This window comes from Capricornis sumatraensis, chromosome 5 (assembly GCF_032405125.1).
Source record: "Capricornis sumatraensis isolate serow.1 chromosome 5, serow.2, whole genome shotgun sequence".
Taxonomy (NCBI): Eukaryota; Metazoa; Chordata; class Mammalia; order Artiodactyla; family Bovidae; genus Capricornis; species Capricornis sumatraensis.
In genome coordinates this window covers 82935644-82954230 of record NC_091073.1, presented here as the reverse complement: position 1 = coordinate 82954230, position 18587 = coordinate 82935644, and the positions used below count along the sequence as shown (strand labels likewise).

Here is an 18587-nt window from a genome sequence, read left to right as displayed (position 1 = left end):
CACAGAAAAAAACAAAGCAAAAAAGTGAGGAAAAGCAATCACAGTATACTTGCATGCTGTCACTTCAGTTGTTTCCAACTCTTTGCGACCCTATGGACTATAGCATGCCAGGCTCCTGTCCTTGGGATTCTCCAGGCAAGAATACTTAAGTGGACTGCTACACCCTCCTCCAGGGGAGCTCCCCAACCCAGGGATGAATCCATGTCTCCTGTGTCTCCTGGGTTGGCAGGCAGGTTCTTTACCACTAGAGCCATCTGGGAAGCCCTCACAGTATACTTACATACCAATAAAAAAACCTTTTAAGCTCAACATTGTGATCTAATTAAAACACAGGGGAATTGAGGGAGGTATTAAGAGTTCAAAATTCTCATATTGCAAAAGAAAATGTTTATATGGTAGTTAACCTTTTGGAGTCCAGAAATGACCATATAAGCCTACTGTTCTGAAATACAAGAGTACCTGATAGAGTACTTAAAAAGTGAAAAGTGATGAATGGATCAGGGACAAGGCCTTTGATCAGGGTTAGCTGTCCAACTTTAAGCTCATGCTTAGGAAGCTATCATTTGGTAGCCAAGTATTGCTGGTTCTATAAGGTCCTTTGGAGCAGAGTCATGGGAGGAAGTATCAATTGAAGGGCCTGTGTGAAGTAATACAACATTAATACAGGACCACTGGACTGGTTTCAGGAAATTAGGATTCTAAACCAAAGGACTTACTCTTACATGTTCTCAGGCAGTCCACTGAATATTAGCTTGTGTTTCTTTACAACAGGGACTCGGAGCTTGCCTACATTTGCGATAAGGACTGAGAGCACACATTTTCAGCCATGAACATAACTGAGCAATAGATGAAAACTGCTCTGATCATACTTATTAGCTAATTAGCACTTGATAAAGATCCGTATTACTTTTCTTCCTGATCCCCCTTTCCTTTTGAACTCCCTCCGACCCCCACACGTGAATACTGAATATGTCCACATCTCACTGCTAATAATTGTTTTACAAAAACTTGAATTCACAGTTCAGTGAGGAACTAGAAAAGAAAACAAGTGGAGGCAAATGTTTTAAGAGAAGATACAAAAAAAAAGAACCAAAAATGGAAAATGTACATGAGGAGCATTATGATACTTAAAATAAGATTTTAAAAGCTAGAATCCACAGGCTATAAGACTGAAGAGTTTGGAAATGTGTAGGGATGCATGCAATCGGTTTCTAGACCAAAAACTTTTCAGTTTCCCAAGAACTGAGACAAAAGGGAACAACTTACGGTCAGTGAAGAGAACAGACTGAGAACCAAGGGAGAACTGTTTATGGAGAAGCTTCAGTTGAACTGGGCTTTGGATTTAATGGGGCAAGAGGCAGAGATGAGACTCTGGACACAGATGTGCTTCAGCTCATTTTTCCTCCCTTTATTCCTTAGGATTTATTCTGTTAGCACTCCATAGGAACCTCCATGTGCTTTTTGTCCTAAATAAAAATGCCTCTTCCCTTCTTTGAAGAATTTTGGCATTCCTCTGATTTCTTAACATTGGACATTAGCGAGCCTAAGCAAATTCAAAGGAGCTGAAACTAGCTGAAACTTAACCATTAACCTTGCCAGGCCTTTCACTTGCAGAATCGAAGTTAGTCCTGAGAAAACCCTCTGAGATAATTACTGTGTGCAGTCACTCGGCCAGTTAAGGGGGGAGAGGTGAGACCTAACTCCAAAACCATTCCTTTTGACCACTAAGTTCTTTTTAGCATTCTGGATTCATAATGTACTAAGAGCCAACAAGGGGAGGCTATAATGTTAAATGAGGCCTTCAAGACAAACGTCTAGAAACAGTCAAGTTGGCATCTCCCATCTCTCATAACACTCCTGCCACTCTAGGGGTTACGGTGACAGTAGGGAGAACTGGGAATCCTGACAAAAATACTCCAAGATAAGTCTCTTTCCTAAGAAGGCTAAACTTAACCCAATCTTTTGAGATCTTTTGACCCACATTTAAGTCACAGAAATCCCCATCTCTTTGTTGGTAAGAAAAATGACATTCATAAATTATGTTCTGTGAGCAAGACTAATGACAGGATTTCTCTCATCCTACGAGGCCTTAAAAAAACAAAGAAAGCTTTAAGTGCTATGCCTTCACATATAATGGAAACAGGGTTCTGATATTCCATGATTAGCTTGCTGTTGGAAGTCTTAAAGTGCAGTGAAGGTTCTGATTACAGAGGTTTCATGAATGAGGGAGAGACTTAAGCCGTAATTCTGACATTTAAGGATTAGTATTTTATTTCCAGCACTCACGTCCATCCTTGAGTTAGAAAGATCTAGCAGACTCTAGGGGGCTCTTCTGAAATACATTTACGCACTAGTGATGGAAAGCCAACAGGAACTAGCACACCGCTTCTTACGTATCTACACGGTGCATCTCCTATAGGAGACTGTGGCTTGGCACTCTCGGCAGCTCCAGTGCAATCTCACAGAACAGCCTAGGTTTCACTGATCCACACCTAATGGTGCCCGAAATACAGCTATGCTTCCTACCTTGCCTCAGAATCCATGAAAGTCTACAGATTCTCTCAGCTCCAAAAGCAGTGTTTACTGAAATCAGGATTTTGCTTTCCTGAAGCAGACAACATCTGACAGTAAAGAAGATGACAAAGTTTGACTTAATCCAAACTGTGTGAAGACTAAAGCCCCACTTCACCATTCTGCTTTTCAATGTAGTTTCCAGAAATCAACTGTGATGGAAAGCAGAAAATATAACTATGTTAAAAGTTTACTAACTCCTAAAAAGCTGGAAGTTAATTTAAGAGTTTATTATGATTTATAAGTCTCATTTTAAAAACATCAGTCCATCAAACCATGTAGAAATAAGTATGCAAAAAGTCTGCAAAACAAAACATACTTTAAACATGTTTAAGTAGAGAAGTTATCTGAAATTCTGGATTTTCAGTCACTTCATTATTTGCATTATTATGCAATGGCAGCCAAATAATCCTTAACTTCAGTTGGGGTGAGCCTCCTAAATCCGGCTTCGTTGCAGATTCCAACTTCAATATTATCTTCTGTCATCTGCCCTTCAAAGCTTTCCTGATGAAGGAGGGGAAAAGGTCAATTTTCCCAACAGTTAATTATAAAATCACTACAAATCCAATCATTAGATATTGAACTAACCTTTAGGGTTAATATGGCTGTATGAATGGCATCTTCAAGTTCCAGATCTTCATTATATCTAAAGAATTTTTTTTAAAGAAAAACAACTTATGGCACTATTAAGATGATTCATGACTAAGAAAACACAATGATAGCAACAGCGTAAGATTTTTAAACATCTAATAAGACATTCTTAAAAATATTAAGTTACAGATTGATTTTCCTAGTCTCCTCACTGAGCTGTCCCCAAAATAAGAAACTGACAATCATTTGGGGTGCATTCCTGACATCATGAAGAGTGTAACCCTAACACGAGTTTACTTAAGAAATTTCCTTAAGTATTTTAATATGATCAGCATGTGGTGGCAATATTGTAACAATTTATAAAAATAAAGCGGATAAATCAAACCTCTAGTAAAATTTCATAACGTTTGGAAGACTCACCAATAATACGTAAGAGGAAAAAGAAAGTGCTTTAAGATCCTAAGATTATTTAAGCTTACCAAGTAATCCCAGGTCTAAGATTTTTAAGTAATCTTGGCATTAATATTATCTGAGAATGTATTGAAAAGGTTCATTTGGTGGTTAAAATCAATTGCAGACTCCTCCCATCCAAAACATAGGACACTTTTTGGTGGGCTACAATAATGCCGAGTCTAGAATACAGCTGGAATTAAGTGAGGGCAGTCTGCTGTGCTGGGCAGGGGCAGATTTTTATGTATCATTCCACTTTTTATCAAGTACATACATCACGTTTTTTTTTAACTTTGTTTTTTAATTTATATTTGGCTGCACTGGGTCTTCGTAGCCATGCACGGGCTTTCTCTAGTTGAGGTGAGCGGGTGCTACTCTCCTACTGAGCACAGGCTCTAGTTGTAGCCCATGGGCTTAGCTGCTTTGCAGCATGTGGGATCCTCCCAGACCAGGGATCAAACTTGTATCTCCTGCATTGGCAGAAGGATTCTTAACCACCAGACCACCAGGGAAGCCCCATATGTCACATCTTTAATCTACCATCAACACCAGGTACTTGGGTTCACTATATATGTATTTTTTTTGGAAATTTTCAAAACGAAAATGATAGAGGAGCCTGGCGGGCTACAGTCCACGTGTCCTCAAAGAATCAGTCATGACTGAGTGACTGAGCACACATACAAACTGTTATCACTTAAACCATTTAAAAACTTTCTTCCCAAATTTTTTACTCCAAATCCAATGGTCTTTTTTTTTTTGAGATGGTAGAAAAAAATGAAGTAAAAAAATAAAAAAACATTTAGGAAAACATGAGAATGTAGAAAGAGAAGTCCTTAAGAAATGAATACTACCACTTAATATGTTGAAGGCTGGGGAGCCCAAGTACAGACAAGCAAGTTTGTTCTATCAGTAGCTAGGCTTGACTACAGTCATGCAACAAATTTGTTTATAAATTAATGAGATTATTTACAGAGAGCTGAAGACTGTAGAGTAAGTGTGGTAATGAATCTAGTTTTATAAATCTACCTTTTCTCAAGGAAAGTCTTCCCATTCACATAGTTCTTTCCCATTGCTGTGGCTTTCCAGGCAAAGTAAGCTCCCTAATCAGGAGAGGAAGAGGAAACAAAAACAAAAACACACATTTTAAATCATTAATATAATTATTTACGACCCTGACATTTATTTCTCAGTTCCATAATTTGTCTCTAACTTCTAAGATTTTCAGAATATTTATTGGAATGCAATGAGCTATGTCACAAAATAAATCAATGTGATAACAAAGAGGCATGAAGAAACTTTTGGAGGTACAGCATCTTGATTGTGTTGATGATTTTCTCAGGTATTTAATACATCAAAACCCCATCAAATACGTACAATTTACTGTACAAAATTTATGTAAAAAAAAGAAACGAGGTTAATTTAGAGCAAATAATCAAAAGTAATATTTTAGCTTACTACAATTGAAAGGCTCTAAAAATCATATCTATCTGAAAAATGGTGACCATTGGTGAACAAACTAAAAAGACACAGCTTTGCACTAAAAATTTTCAAAGGTGATGATTTTTGTAATCTAAAGTTACACAAAAACAGCTACCACATCATATATGACTCATCTACTGAAAAAGTACATATGCACACATGTACAGAAACTGAAAGCAACAGGCCATATTTTAAAAGAAAACAAGTGACTTTTAGCTATAACAGGGGGAAAGGGCAAAAGATGAAAGCTGGATTCCCATGATGGCGGCTCTGCTACTCTCAGGAAAGGAAGATAAGAGGACTTGGCATTTAGCTTCAGAAGTTCAGATATGGGGTAACAGACACTGTCAAAGTTCCTCAAATACTTAACTTTTCTGATTTAATTAACAACCTAAATATTTTTGCTTTTTCAAATTACAAAGCTAGAGTATAAGATGTGCATTGAGTAAACCTGACATTACCTAATGATCTATAAACTATGAAAGATCAGTTTCTAATAGTGAATCTTTTCTTCTGGGTCTCCTCACAGTAAACATGAGTGACAGACGTGAGACACACGTGGAGGAGTGGTGCTTCTCCAGACACCTGCCAACCCAGACAGCAATCTTCTGCTTTATAGCAGACGACTCACTCATTTTGCAAAACATCGAAGTCATGACAGTAACATCAATATTTGTGCAGAAGAGTCACTTCAAGTCAACCCCAAGATTAAACTAATGGCAAAGGGCACTGCCCACTCCCAGAAAGGTTTTAACTGAACTTAGAATTAAAATTAGCTTTAATCATAATTTTTAAAAGAATTCCACAGATTTACAGAGATTTGATAACAACTACTTCAACAAATCATTCTAAGTATGTGAAGTTAATCAGCATGCCAGAAGAACAGAGGGCAGAACTAAAGGAGGTTCCTTATCAGAAGATGAAGTTATCAACATTTTAAATGTACAAGTGAACATGTATTACTTCTAAAGCCCAAATGGAAGAGAAAATACTCCAATTTGTACGGTTTTTATGGCTTCTATTTCTATTAGGTACTCAAAGAGCACTTTAACAAACTCCTCAAATACATCTAATGGTACTTACAGATGGATCTGACTGAAATAAATATGGCCGTCCCTCATTCCAACCACAGATAAGTAAAGAAACTCCAAATGGGCGAACACCACTGAACAAAGAGAAATGAAAATTAATCGGCACCTTCATGGTGTTAAAGTCAACTTAATGTAAGAAGTTATTAATACTCTCAAGTAAAGCAAGTTATCAGGTAACTGAATTAGACTTCCGAGTTCCTTAAAAAGCATTTAACACCTTTCTAAACAAATCAATTCAAAATGAATTTTCTTTATGGTACTGAGGAACAATAGTCAAATCATTTTGGTAAATAGACTGATACAAATATTGGGGTTAATAAGTGTGGGTAACACTTCATGTCCTAATAAAATAGCAGATTTCAGCAAATGCAGCTTTTCCACTGGTTTTACATTTCAGCAATTACCTCATTATTTTCACAACCAAACTCAAGAACACTGGAATTAAAATGAATACAGATGTGTCAGTTACTACTTTCATCAAGTGCTTACAATCATTTCCAGCTAGAAGATAAATCTGGAAGCATCAATGACTGCCTGCCCATAAAGAAATGTTTTAATCACTGTCAAAAGGACTTTATCTAGAAGCTGCTTTCTGCTGTTACATGAACAGCAAGAAAACATTTCCGCTTTCTCTTTAAGAAAATATTTCAGGTCCAGTTAAGATCAGAACTATTCATTCATAGTGGTTTTCTTCACTGATTAAGGAAATAAAGGAATACTAAGTCCTCTTTTTTTTTTTCCTGAAATATGTCTACTTTTACAAAGGTGAGATGATTTTTTTTCCCCCTAATTCATGACACATTTCAAATAATAAAATCAGCTTACCCTGACTGGGTGTATTCCTGCATCACAGAAGCTACTCTCTGGACCAGCTGAGCTGTGGGAATGGGTTCTTGGTAAACGAGATAGTACTGTTGAGCTAGTTTTCGAGCTCTGTGCACAAGTACCCTGAAAACAGAAAAGAAATAAGACAATTAAAATTCAGATGCTTTACATCCTCAAGACTCATTCACCTTCTACAGGCATACAACTATAGCCCAAGTTTGACATGCATCTCTTTAATAGTAGCTCTCAGCTGTAAAGCAGTCTTGTTCTTACATCCAATTACAGTTAACTTACAAGAAAATATCAGAGCGTCGCTGAAGAGCTAAACTACAGGAAATGGACAAGAATAAGACAAAAGGAAAACTATGGACCAGAGGTATCAATCAGTTTAACAGAGACAGCTTTAGTGCACAGGAGAGCTTTATCTCTTGTCACAGCATCTTCAAGAGTATGCCCCCCTTATCCCAAGAGAAGCTACCTTAGCATTTGATATCTCACTCCAGGCAATACACTAATATGCACACACATGAACCCACATACACATGTGTTAAGGCATCTCACTCAATCGTGTCCACAGACTGAACTTCAAAGAGTACCATGAAACTATTTATAACGTAAAAAATGTAAAACTTGTCAAAAGTGTAACGATTAAGTATATTGGCAAGACAAGCAAGATTTACCTCTCCCTGCTCAGGTGCTACTGATCTGAGCTCCACATTACCCGTGAGCAAGCATCCTGCCGTGTCTGTTGACACTGTGGGTGGTGGTGCACCACAGCCTCCCTCCCTGCAGTGGCAACAGGTCCACTGCAGTGAAGCCCGAGCACAGAGCTGCTGCCGACTCACGAAAGTGAAATTCTGGCTCTACCTATCTGTTCCACAAAATCAGTAACGAAGTAACAATAATCCTTTCAATCGTTAAATGAAAAACATAGTAAACTGTCAATCTCTTTAAAACTTGCTGGTACCCTGATGGAACCAGATTACTCTCTTTCTGTGAATATTAAAGAAGAGACTACATAAACGTCTGGATCCTAACTGGCTGTCATACTCTACAACTTCCAGTGGCCTTTTTGAGAATTCTGTCCTTTTGCTAAAAACAGAAATAAATACAATGAGGTTAACTCTGGATAGTATGCTTTCTTTTGCTGTCTGGTAAACTTTTTAAAATAAAGCTTATTATAACATGTATTGCTGAGGCCTTGGATGGCAGAAGAGAAGAGAGATGACAGGGCTAAGTACTGTATCCATCTCCTCTTTTAACAAGTGAGGAGCACTAAGCTCTCCTTCAAGTAACCCCCAGTCTGCCTCATACTGGCAAATAACTAACTTCAGCTGCTGCTGTTCAACTGAGCAAAAAACAAGCAGGTAGGCGATTAAAGGAAAACATCTCTTGTTTTTTCTTCCCAAAGTATCGAAAACAAGGAATTCACGTGATGGTAACACAAGGTACCTGTAATCTGGGCCCATGCCACTATACACCAAACCTATATGCTTGGTGATTGGTTCCACTTTGTGGACACTTCGCTCATCATACAGAATGGACTTCTGTTTCTTCTCAGTTGCCAAGACCACGCCATTTGCAGCTTAAAAAAAAAGAAAAGAGACTTGAATGTTTAATCATTTAAACACTCTGTTTTAATAGTTTTCTAGTTATAGAAGCATTTCTGCCAAACTCCTTTATTTTCTTATTTATAAAACCTTTTCTTCTGACTTTCCATATTAGAATCACCAAAGAAATGGTAAATCAGCTTTCCCTCAATGGTCATCTGTATTGCACAAGAAATCCCTGAATTAAAGGTATTATGCAACTTTTCCTAAAATATTCTAGGACACCTTAGGGTACATAAGTTTTAAAATTATGGAATTCTGCCTACTTGGCGTACTGTTCTTGTAATTTGAAATTTAAAAACCAATGATACATTTTTGTAAGGTATCCTCAAATTTTACAATTAACCTTTTCTAAGTTAAAAAATTTAATCATATTCTTTGGTTTATTACTTCTTTAAACATCAAAATACTGTAGATTAACAAAAAGAACTGTTAAAAATTATGCTGCCACAACTACTTATTTTTACATTAATGGCCTATTAATCCCCAAAGAGCATTACAACTAATAATAGGAATCTGAAGTGAACGAAGCATTTAATTACCTTTAATTCCCACTGAAGGAGCTCCTCCAGCTACAGCAGCCAAAGCATATTCTATCTGGACAAGTTTACCAGATGGGCTTAAAAAGAAACAGATATTGCTAAATTTCACATTCTCAAATATTTATTATAGGAGCATCTCTGAGAAAAGGGCAGGCAAATAGGCCAAATCCACTAATCAAGCATCAAAGAATAGATGGGCTTTGAAAATTTATCAGAAGTCACATAGAAACCAAATTTATTAGGTGATTTGAACATATACATAATGAAACACTAATCTCTTTCCTTTGGTTATTTTTCTTGTCTGCCATTTAAAGCAGCATCATTATTCTTTCCTTTCACCACTCACCAACAGTTTTCTCATCTGTAAAATGGGGATAATAGTGTTACCTAGTTCAAAGGTTGTTGTGAAGATTAAATGAAATGATGCCTTTTGTTCCTGGCACAAAATTAGCACTAAGTAAACACCAAATAGTAATGTTATGCTGTGAGCTGGTTATACTTAACATATCTGATTCCACCGAGTTTGACAGTCAAATACTAGGTCCAAACTGGCTTTTTAGGTCATATATTATTTCAGTCTAGTTGTTGAGTGTTAGAACAAATACCATAAACATCAGCAACCTTTCTATTTGATTGATAAAGTCTTTGAATGAAAATAATTTGTCCAAAGTGAGACAGAAGCTAGGTCCACATACCCAGTCTATAATCTTCAGTTTCAGAAGGTCATTTGTTTCATCTTCATAAAATTAGAGATACTGTCACTCAAGTCTCAACTTACACCATGCCATCGCGCTCCAGAGACACAACTACCCTTAGAATTCAAAAAACCCCTCTGACAAGACAATTCCTGTTTGCAATGCACTTCACCACTGTCTGGTGAACTCCTTCCAAGTCATTCTCCACACCTTAATAAAAGTGTCATTTTCTCAAGAAAAGCTGCCCTGACCACCCAGACTGAATCCCACACACTCATACGTAAGTGTCCCATGCTTCCTTCTTGGCCCAGAGTAAACACATTTGAATTATTTTGTAATATTCACAAAGTATAAGCTCTGTTCAATCAATACACCAACACATAACTGATGACCAGGTTCATCTGACTGACAGACATACATCCACACCTATTTAAGGAATAAACCTAGGGGTAGCAGTCTAAAGATTGTTAAATGACAAAATTAGCTGCTTTGGGCAGTGCAGTTCCAAAGCACCAGGATCTCTATCAGGGATAACTGAAAAAAATAGCCCTCCAGCGAGTTTTCTTATTTTCCACTCTTACTTCCATTCCCTGATCCGGAGTTGCTTTTATATCATAACATCTTCCACTTAAATCCTTTAATCTTTTTATTCATTCACAATCAAAGCTCCTTACTCTGGCCTACAGGGCCCTGCAAGACTGGTTGAGACCCAGGATAACTCCCTGCTCACTATACTCTAACACACTGGCCTTCTATCAATTCAGTCTTTCTCAGCTTTAGCACTTTCAAACATGCTTTTCCCTGTCTGCAACTCTCCTTATCCCTAAATTTTCATATAGTTGGCTCCCTTTCATCTTCCAGTCCCCTCAAACAACCCCCAAACATTGGTCTTTCCTGACCACCCAATCTCAAATTACATTCCTTCTTTCACCCTCTCTTAATAAAAATTCCTGAGTAAGGGAAAAACATTCTTCAGAGTGTATGAGTAGGCACCCATTTGTTTACCCACTGATTGTCAATGAAGTGAAAGTCGCTCAGTCCTGTTTGACTCTTTGCAACCCCATAGACTATACAGTCCATGGAATTCTCCAGGCCAGAATACTGGAGTAAGTAGCCTTTCCCTTCTCCAGGGGATCTTCCCAACCCAACCAGGTCTCCCGCCTTGCAGGCAGATTCTTTACCAGCTGAACCACAAGGGAAGCCCAAGAATACTGGAGTGGGTAACCTATCCCTTCTCCAGCAGACCCTCCTGACCCAGGAATTGAACAGGGGTCTCCTGCATTGCAGGAGGATTCTTTACCAGCTGAGCTATGAGGAAAGCCCACTGGTTGTCAATATCCCCAACTAAATGTTATCCTCAAGAACACCTTTTCATCCTATAGTGTAGTCTCTTATCATGTCTACCATTAATAATTCTGATTACAACAGGATAGAAACAATTTTTAAAATCCAAAACAGAATTGCACCATCATATTAAAAAAAAACAAGAGTGTGTTTAAACAAGGAAATTTATTATAGAAAGATTCAGTCCCTGATAACATATGGTTGCTTCATGTTTCAGCTGGGATTAGGATAACACTTTCTTAAAGATAAAGGTCCAGATTTTGTCTCTGAACACGAACAGTAGCGACCTGTCAAACTTTGTTTCATATCATTGTATATGAGGAGATCTTTTTTTAAAAAAGATAAATATTCTAGTATTTTAAGAAGACATTACACAGTAATGCAAAGTGTATTAATTTTGTCGTCAGAAAGAACCCAGTTTAAATATTAACCTATGACCAGGGAGGAGTTATTGAATTTGAGTTGTGGTCAGCTCATCTGTAAAATGTTTAGAAAACATGTATCACACAGAGTAGCCTAAAGAGATGGGACTAAGCGCCACCCACACAGAAAGTACTCAACAAGTTAGATGCCGCCCGTCTTTAGCTGTCAGATAATATTTTTAATTAAATAAGCCATTACTGATCTGTAGGAAAATGGCCAAACTGAATCCTTCTCCCGTCAGTACAGCCTTTGGTGACAGTTTTCTTACACTGGGAACGATGATAGTGCATCTCTGATTTATTTTGAAAAACATGCTTACATAAATATTCTAAAGTTTAAAAGCCTATCATCTTTCTTTAAATAAACATATCCCCCTTCAAAAATAACAGCCCCACAGCAAATACAGCCTATTTTGGAGCCCACAAAGACAACGGGCTAGAAACACTACCACTTTCACTTTCAGTTCTTAAGCTTCCAGTAGGGGCACCGAAGAAATCGAAAGCGGGAAAAGGTTTCCGAAGACATTAGCGCCAAATGGAAGCTAAGACTAGAACTGAACTGTAAAGTAGGGTCTTTCCAAGAAAAAGGAATCCCACAGGGCTGACCAAGATTCCGACCTCCAGAAGCTCCTGAATCAGGCCTACTTGAGTCAGGAAGAAAAGAGTTCTGAACAGGAAACCTGGAAGCAGCTCATTCAAAATTGCCTTTTTCTCTAGTTCCAAAGCGAAAGAAAATCCCTGGGTGAGGGCCTCAACTTCCCACAGCGCCTAGATCTCCCAGGATACCCTGACTCGCGTTCCCACGGTCCCCAGGCACCAATGCTCCCCAGGCCGCGGGAAGGCCCCGCAAATGACTTGGCAAACTCGCATTTCCACCCCCATTTCCTACTGGGCCCTCAGGAAGCGCCAAGTCAGAGACCAGGAAGATAAAAACCTGGTCGGCAGAGCTCCTGCAACCTCGGTTACGTGGAGGACCTCGGGAGTCCCTTCCATACCTGAATGTAGTCAGCGAAAAGCTGTAACCACGCTCCGCCATCTTTACCCGAAAACCCAACGCACATCCGCGCACATGCGCGCTGAAGCCAGTTTCGTTTCTTTTTCCCCGCCCCTCGCGTTCCTTTCTAGATTTCTGATTGGAGAAAAGGCAGACCCGCTCCAGAAGCATGCTGGGAGTTATAGTTCCAGGTGCGCGTTTGCCCGACTCTGTGTCTATGCGCATGCTCAAGGTAGGGGCCGGACCCAGAGGCCTGGTGGGAGTGGCTTTCGGCCGAGCAACATGGCGCCCACCATGCTGGTGCTGTTGGTTCCGCCGTTGCCCGTAGCCCGAGGACTTCTCCGGAACTGTTGGAAGCAGCTGCAGCGAAAACTTCTGCAGAGCCGACCAGGTTTTCCCAGTCCTCCATGGGGTACGTAAAGAGGCCTCCGTGGAGAGGGGTTTGGACTGGGGACTCCAGGCAGCGTGGTGAAGTCTGCTCGTATTTAGCCTGTTCCGGTGTTCTGATCTTTGGCTGCGTGTAGGGATCGTTGTCCCGGACATTCACTTGCTTAGGAACAAAGACAGCAGTTTTTGCTCCCCAGTCCCCTGCAAAAAGGAAAAGAAACGTCCTCTGACTGTCCCATTCCTACAGAGAATGTAACCGAAGTGCATTCACTTAGCATCAAGGGACACCGCTCTCTAGATCTTCTTATCTTTTCTTTCCAGTCCAGTCCACCACCTAAAGCAGTTTGCCTTCTGTAGCATTTGAGCTGTGTCAGTTGACTCTTGATCCTCTATTTCCCCTGAAAACTAATTTTAAATGGAAATATCTTGGGTGTTAAAATTGTCGTTGCTTTGATATTTACATCCTACTCGATTTCGAAGTTATCCCGAACATAATAATGATAATACTCAGGAGAGCCCACTAAATGTCAAGTGAAGTCGCTCAGTCGTGTCCGACTCTTTGCGACCCCATGGACTGTAGCACGCCAGGCTCCTGTGTCCATGGTATTTTCCAGGCAAGAATACTGGAGTGGGTTGCCATTTCCTTCTCCAGGGGATCTTCCCGACTCAAGGATCAAACCCAGCTCTCCCGCATTGTAGGCAGCCGCTTTTACCGTCTCAGCCACTAGGAATGTCCCGCTGAATATCAAAGTCAACATATATTTCGTATAATCTCCACTTTTGTATAATCTCTTCGTATATTTCATATAGTCTCCACTGCGATCCCATTAGGTGTCTCCACTTTTGAACTGAAGAACTAGACTCAGAAAGGCCCAAAGGTCACACAGACCTTCCAGAGCCTGTGCTATTAACCACTGGTCTGTGCTTAGCAATACTTTCAGGTATATTGAAAAGGAGTATCAGTTGTTAAGTGTTAAACAGCGTTGTATATTTTTAAGAGTTCCTAAAATCAAAAGAAATATTACAGGCCTGAGGAATATAGCAAGGAGAGGGTAAACAAATCTTTTTTTTTAAGTTTTATTTTATTTTTAATTGAAGGATAATTACTTTACAATACTGTGTTGGTTTCTGCCATGCATCAACATGAATCGGCCATAGGTATACATATGTCCCCTCACTCTTGAACTTCCTTCCCACCTCGCACTAATTTTTATAAACAGTTTAGAAAAACAAAAGTGAAATGGGTTGGTGGTCACAAGAGTAAATTAGTACCCTAGAAAGAGTGATGAGTTAGTTCTTTTCCTTAGAGTACTCTCCTTAGGGAACAAGACTAAATATTATGAGAACTAAGTGTCTTAAAGGGCCTATCAGGTTATATGACTGAGGAGCTAACTCAATTTGAATATAATTTTTAAAAAAGACAATCAGCATTTATATCTGTGCTGGTAGGAAGTGGATTTTGAAAGCCTCAAGCTTAAGATTTCCTTGTAACTAGCTACTGCCCATCAAGTAGAATGTGGACAATTGAGTGAATTTTAATTTTTTCTTTTTTTTGCCTTGGTTTGTTTAAATTTGGTGCCTCTCACACTTTTATTCATGTTTACTAAACCCCTCAGTTCTATATTTTAAGATGAGAAACTTTTGGTAGAATTTCACTGATTCATTTAAGCAAGTGCCACTAAATATTCTGTTCTAAAGTTATTTCAGGTATGAACTTTTAAGTATATTTTAATAGCTACTAAGGTTTCCTGTTAAATGTCTATTGAATGTAATGTTTTAAGTTACATAGGCCTGCTGATACATTACTTTTGATTGTTAAAGAGAATGATACTTGGAAACGGTCATTTCAGAGCTAGAAACCATTCTGTATCTCCATGGTTTATTTTGTAGGACCAGCGTTAGCGGTCCAAGGTCCAGCTATATTTTCAGAACCAACAAATGATACCAGTGGAAGTACAGAGACGTCCAGCCTTTTGGATAGTATATTTTGGATGGCAGCTCCTAAAAACAGGCGCAGCATTGAAGTGAACCGGTGTAGGAGAAGAAACCCTCATAAGCTTGTTAAAGTTAAGGTAATATGGTGATTTTTGTGGGTGTACTTTTTCTCATGTCCACCACTGCATCATCTCTTGATTTGTCCATATAACCTATGAGTAAATTATTTTTAGATCCTGTATGTCTACCTTTCCCTGCTCTAAATAAATCCAATATTCTTGTTATATATGTATGCATCTACTGTTCTGTAGGCTAAATACTCAGAACACAGTCAAGGAGGGAGTTCAGAGTCTGGACAGAGGACTGGGTTATAAAGAGTCTGTGTGACTTTTGTATTGTGAGCTGTGCCAGTCCTGAGCTGTGTGATTTTGAACTATAGGTAAATAAACATTTTAACTATTGCAGAGCCTAAAAGTCAGAAGCAGTAGATCTGTTCGATATGAGGTTTTATTAACCCCGACAGATTTATTCTCTTCTTTTCCTGAGTCCAATGAGATACTGTGAAGTAAAATCCTTAGATAAGTAGTAAAAATAGCTAATATCTTAATAAGTGCCTTTGATGTATCTAAGTGCTTTACATGAATTATATTTTCAGAACAGCTCTCTGAAGTAAATATTGTTTTACTCAGTTTGACAATGAAGAAACTGAGACCAAAAGAATTCATCTATGATCCCAAACTTTGGAGAAGTTTGGAGAAGGAAATGGCAACCCACTCCAGTATTCTTTCCTGGAGAATCCCAGGGACAGAGGAGCCTAGTGGGCTGCCGTCTATGGGGTCGCACAGAGTCGGACACGACTGAAGCGACTTAGCAGCTTGATCCCAAACTTAAGTGGTAGAACCAGGATTTGAGTCCTGGAAATGACAACCCACTCCAGTGTTCTTGCCTTGAGAATCCCAGGGATGAGGATACCTGATGGGCTGCCGTCTATGGGGTCGTCGGACACGACTGAAGTGACTTAGCAGTGTCCTATCGAAGTCCTATTCTCTTGAAACTTTGTGTGTGTGTGTTCCTATCCTTAGACAATTCTAGATCTCAGTGCTCCTTCTCCGTCTCCCCACCCCCACCCCCAGCACCCACCTACCATCTCCCATGGGTACACTTTCTTCATTGATCTAGTAACAAAAACTATAGTGTTTATTACCTTTGATTTATTAATATATTGTTTTAACAGCCATGGTTTGAGTTCATGTTTATTCCACAGTGTTCCCCAGGGCAGTGCAGATGGAACTCAAGGACAGAAAATTGACTTCCGTAAGCCTCCACATTCAGTATTAAAACAAACCCTTAGAACATAAGCTCAAAAGTATTACTGAGTCATGGTTGGGACCACAGTTAAAATGTGGAACTGTAAAATACTTCATTAATTTAGACAGTTTTCTGTTAATATATAATTTGTTATGCTGAGGGCTTTGTTAGGAAAAGAGCACTTACTGACCGTGGGTATTTTTTCAAATCCTCGAGTTGAATGTACAGTCCAGTTTTCCACGTATTGGAGTAAGATGAGAAGTCGGTGGATCAAATGATTTGCAAGGTCCTTTGTTTCTTTTGGGTTTCCCTGGTAGCTTAGACTGTAAAGAATCTGCTTGCAATGTTGGAGACCCAGGTTTGATCCCTGGGTTGGGAATATCCTCTGGAGAAGGGAATGGCAACCCACTCCAGTATTCTTGCCTGGAAAACCCCATGGGCAGAGGAGCCTGGCAAGCTATAGTCCATGGGATCACAGAGGGTTGGACATGACTGAGCGACTAACACTTGTTTCTTTTAGAAAATGAAGTTCTTGTTGTCATCTGCCTCATAAATGTTTGTATGTTAGTCTTCAGACATGTTTAGAGTTTCTTTGATGTTCCTGTTTACTATTTTTCTTTGTATTTCAAATCTACCTTTAGAACCCACTGAAAGGACTTCTTTTAGAGGTTAGAATTGTCTTATTAAAATTGGATAGATGTATAAAAACTCACTAAAATACCCTCAAGTTGTAATATATCAAGAGTTTTACATTAAGAAATAATCAGTGTTCATTTATAGGAAGAAAAATCACACCCCATACCAACTATACATCATACAGGAATTTGAATTGCACTGTGATAATCAGGGGAAGCCCACTTGTAATGTGTTTGTCATCTTGTTCTTCCCAGGATTGATTGAAAGGAAGAGTGAATTCCCTTTGCCTTGGTCTCTTAGTTAAGATGCTGGCTATGTGGATCACCCATGGGCTCCTTACCAGATGTTTAGTTTTTGAGGCTGGGGGAATAGAGTACCATTTCACATAGTAAGACTGTTGTATTTAAGTAAAAATGTACCAGATTCAAAGTTAGTAAACCTGAATTCTAATTCCAGTTTTCCTGGAATGCAAATTGATTAATTCAAATCAATATATGTCCTTAGTTTCCTGGTTAAAATGAGGTTGAACTGGGTACTCTGTGATCTTGTGCAGGATGAACATTTCCAAAGAAGTTTAAGTATAAGCCTCATCCTTGATGATGTGTGCATTTTGTTGCCTCTCATTAAATTTTCTTTCTTTCTTTCTTTTTAAAGAACAATATAGACTTTTGTCCTGAATGTGGTCACCTGAAACAGAAACATGTCCTCTGTGGCTATTGCTATGAGAAGGTGTGCAAGGAGACAGCAGAAATCAGAAGACAGATAGGGAAGCAAGAGGGGGGCCCTTTCAAGGCTCCTACTGTGGAGACCGTGGTGCTGTACTCGGGGGAGACACCTTCCGAGCACGATCAAGGCAAGAGGATCATTGAGCGAGAAAGGAAGCGGCCGTCCTGGTTCACCCAGAGTTGACATCAAACGTGTTTCAAGAGGATAGCTTCACATAAGACCTTTCTCCTGAAAAAGGAAGATTCTTTGCTTTTACATTGGTTGTGTGCTTATTTTTAAGTCATCGATGTAGCTTCAAACATCCTATATAAGCAGTTAGTTTTTTGCAGGTAATTTGCACAAGAGTAAAGTTAAAATGTTTCTGCAGAGGCTCAATAGATTTCTGTGTCTGTTTCTATTATATAATGAAGTTTCAGTAAAGATAACATTTTCAGGACTGAGAGATAAAACATAATTTAAAATTCATAGCCAAAATTAGGAGTCTGGGTTCTAGTTTTATTTGTTTGAGACTGGTTTTTCTTACTTAAGAATACTTACATGTATGCTTTTGTTTAAGTAACACCTGGAAATAGGTTATGTAAATTCTCGGTATCATTTTTTTTAAGATGGTAGATGTAGCAGTAAGAAAAAGGTTGTTCTGTTTCTTGTTTTTCTTTTGTCTTAGCAAATTAAAATTGCCTTTGTATGGCACTTGGTACGAGACATAGTATGTTACTTTTTTAAGATGAAACAGTTCTTGACATTTTACATTAAATCACAGTAATATTCAGAATTCATTAGATGTTTATGAGATCTGTAATTAATAGTTTTGGGAGAGAGATTTTTTAAAGGAGATGTAAGTGAATTCAATAGCACACAGAAAATGTACTGAAGGGATTGCTCTTGCATTTTCCTTCTAATATGACCTTTTAGTTTATTTCACATTTTATCATATTTATCTCTATAACAATGGCTTTTTTAGCAATGCAATTCATATTTCCC

The 18587-nt window shown here is 38.7% G+C and overlaps 2 protein-coding genes across 2 annotated transcripts; one reads left to right on the top strand and one right to left on the bottom strand.

The window, feature by feature from the left end:
* Positions 1-2253: 2253 nt before the first annotated feature.
* PSMA2 (proteasome 20S subunit alpha 2) lies at positions 2254-12684 on the bottom strand. The gene is made up of 8 exons (XM_068972897.1): positions 12616-12684; positions 9160-9236; positions 8460-8592; positions 7008-7130; positions 6175-6256; positions 4639-4712; positions 3160-3217; positions 2254-3075 (listed from the first exon to the last, which is right to left on the bottom strand). Exons 1-8 carry the CDS (start codon positions 12654-12656, stop codon positions 2959-2961), a joined length of 705 nt encoding a protein of 234 aa, XP_068828998.1. The 5' UTR covers positions 12657-12684; the 3' UTR covers positions 2254-2958.
* A 212-nt stretch (positions 12685-12896) lies between these two features.
* Positions 12897-18269, top strand: MRPL32 (mitochondrial ribosomal protein L32). Its single transcript, XM_068973254.1, has 3 exons — positions 12897-13026; positions 14892-15073; positions 17535-18269. The coding sequence occupies exons 1-3, from the start codon at positions 12897-12899 to the stop codon at positions 17787-17789; spliced, it is 567 nt and encodes a 188-aa protein (XP_068829355.1). The 3' UTR covers positions 17790-18269.
* Positions 18270-18587: the final 318 nt, after the last annotated feature.

Excerpts from the sequence above, each read along its gene's own strand:
- PSMA2 (XM_068972897.1), bottom strand. The coding sequence starts at position 12,656 with ATGGCGGAGCGTGGTTACAGCTTTTCGCTGACTACATTCAG. Across the intron at positions 4,713-6,174 it reads TATTTCAGTCAGATCCATCT|GGAGCTTACTTTGCCTGGAA; the intron begins GTAAGTACCATT and ends TCTCCTGATTAG. Across the intron at positions 3,076-3,159 it reads CAGCCATATTAACCCTAAAG|GAAAGCTTTGAAGGGCAGAT; the intron begins GTTAGTTCAATA and ends CTCCTTCATCAG.
- MRPL32 (XM_068973254.1), top strand. The coding sequence starts at position 12,897 with ATGGCGCCCACCATGCTGGTGCTGTTGGTTCCGCCGTTGCCCGTAGCC. Across the intron at positions 13,027-14,891 it reads TTTTCCCAGTCCTCCATGGG|GACCAGCGTTAGCGGTCCAA; the intron begins GTACGTAAAGAG and ends TTTATTTTGTAG. Across the intron at positions 15,074-17,534 it reads ATAAGCTTGTTAAAGTTAAG|AACAATATAGACTTTTGTCC; the intron begins GTAATATGGTGA and ends TTCTTTTTAAAG.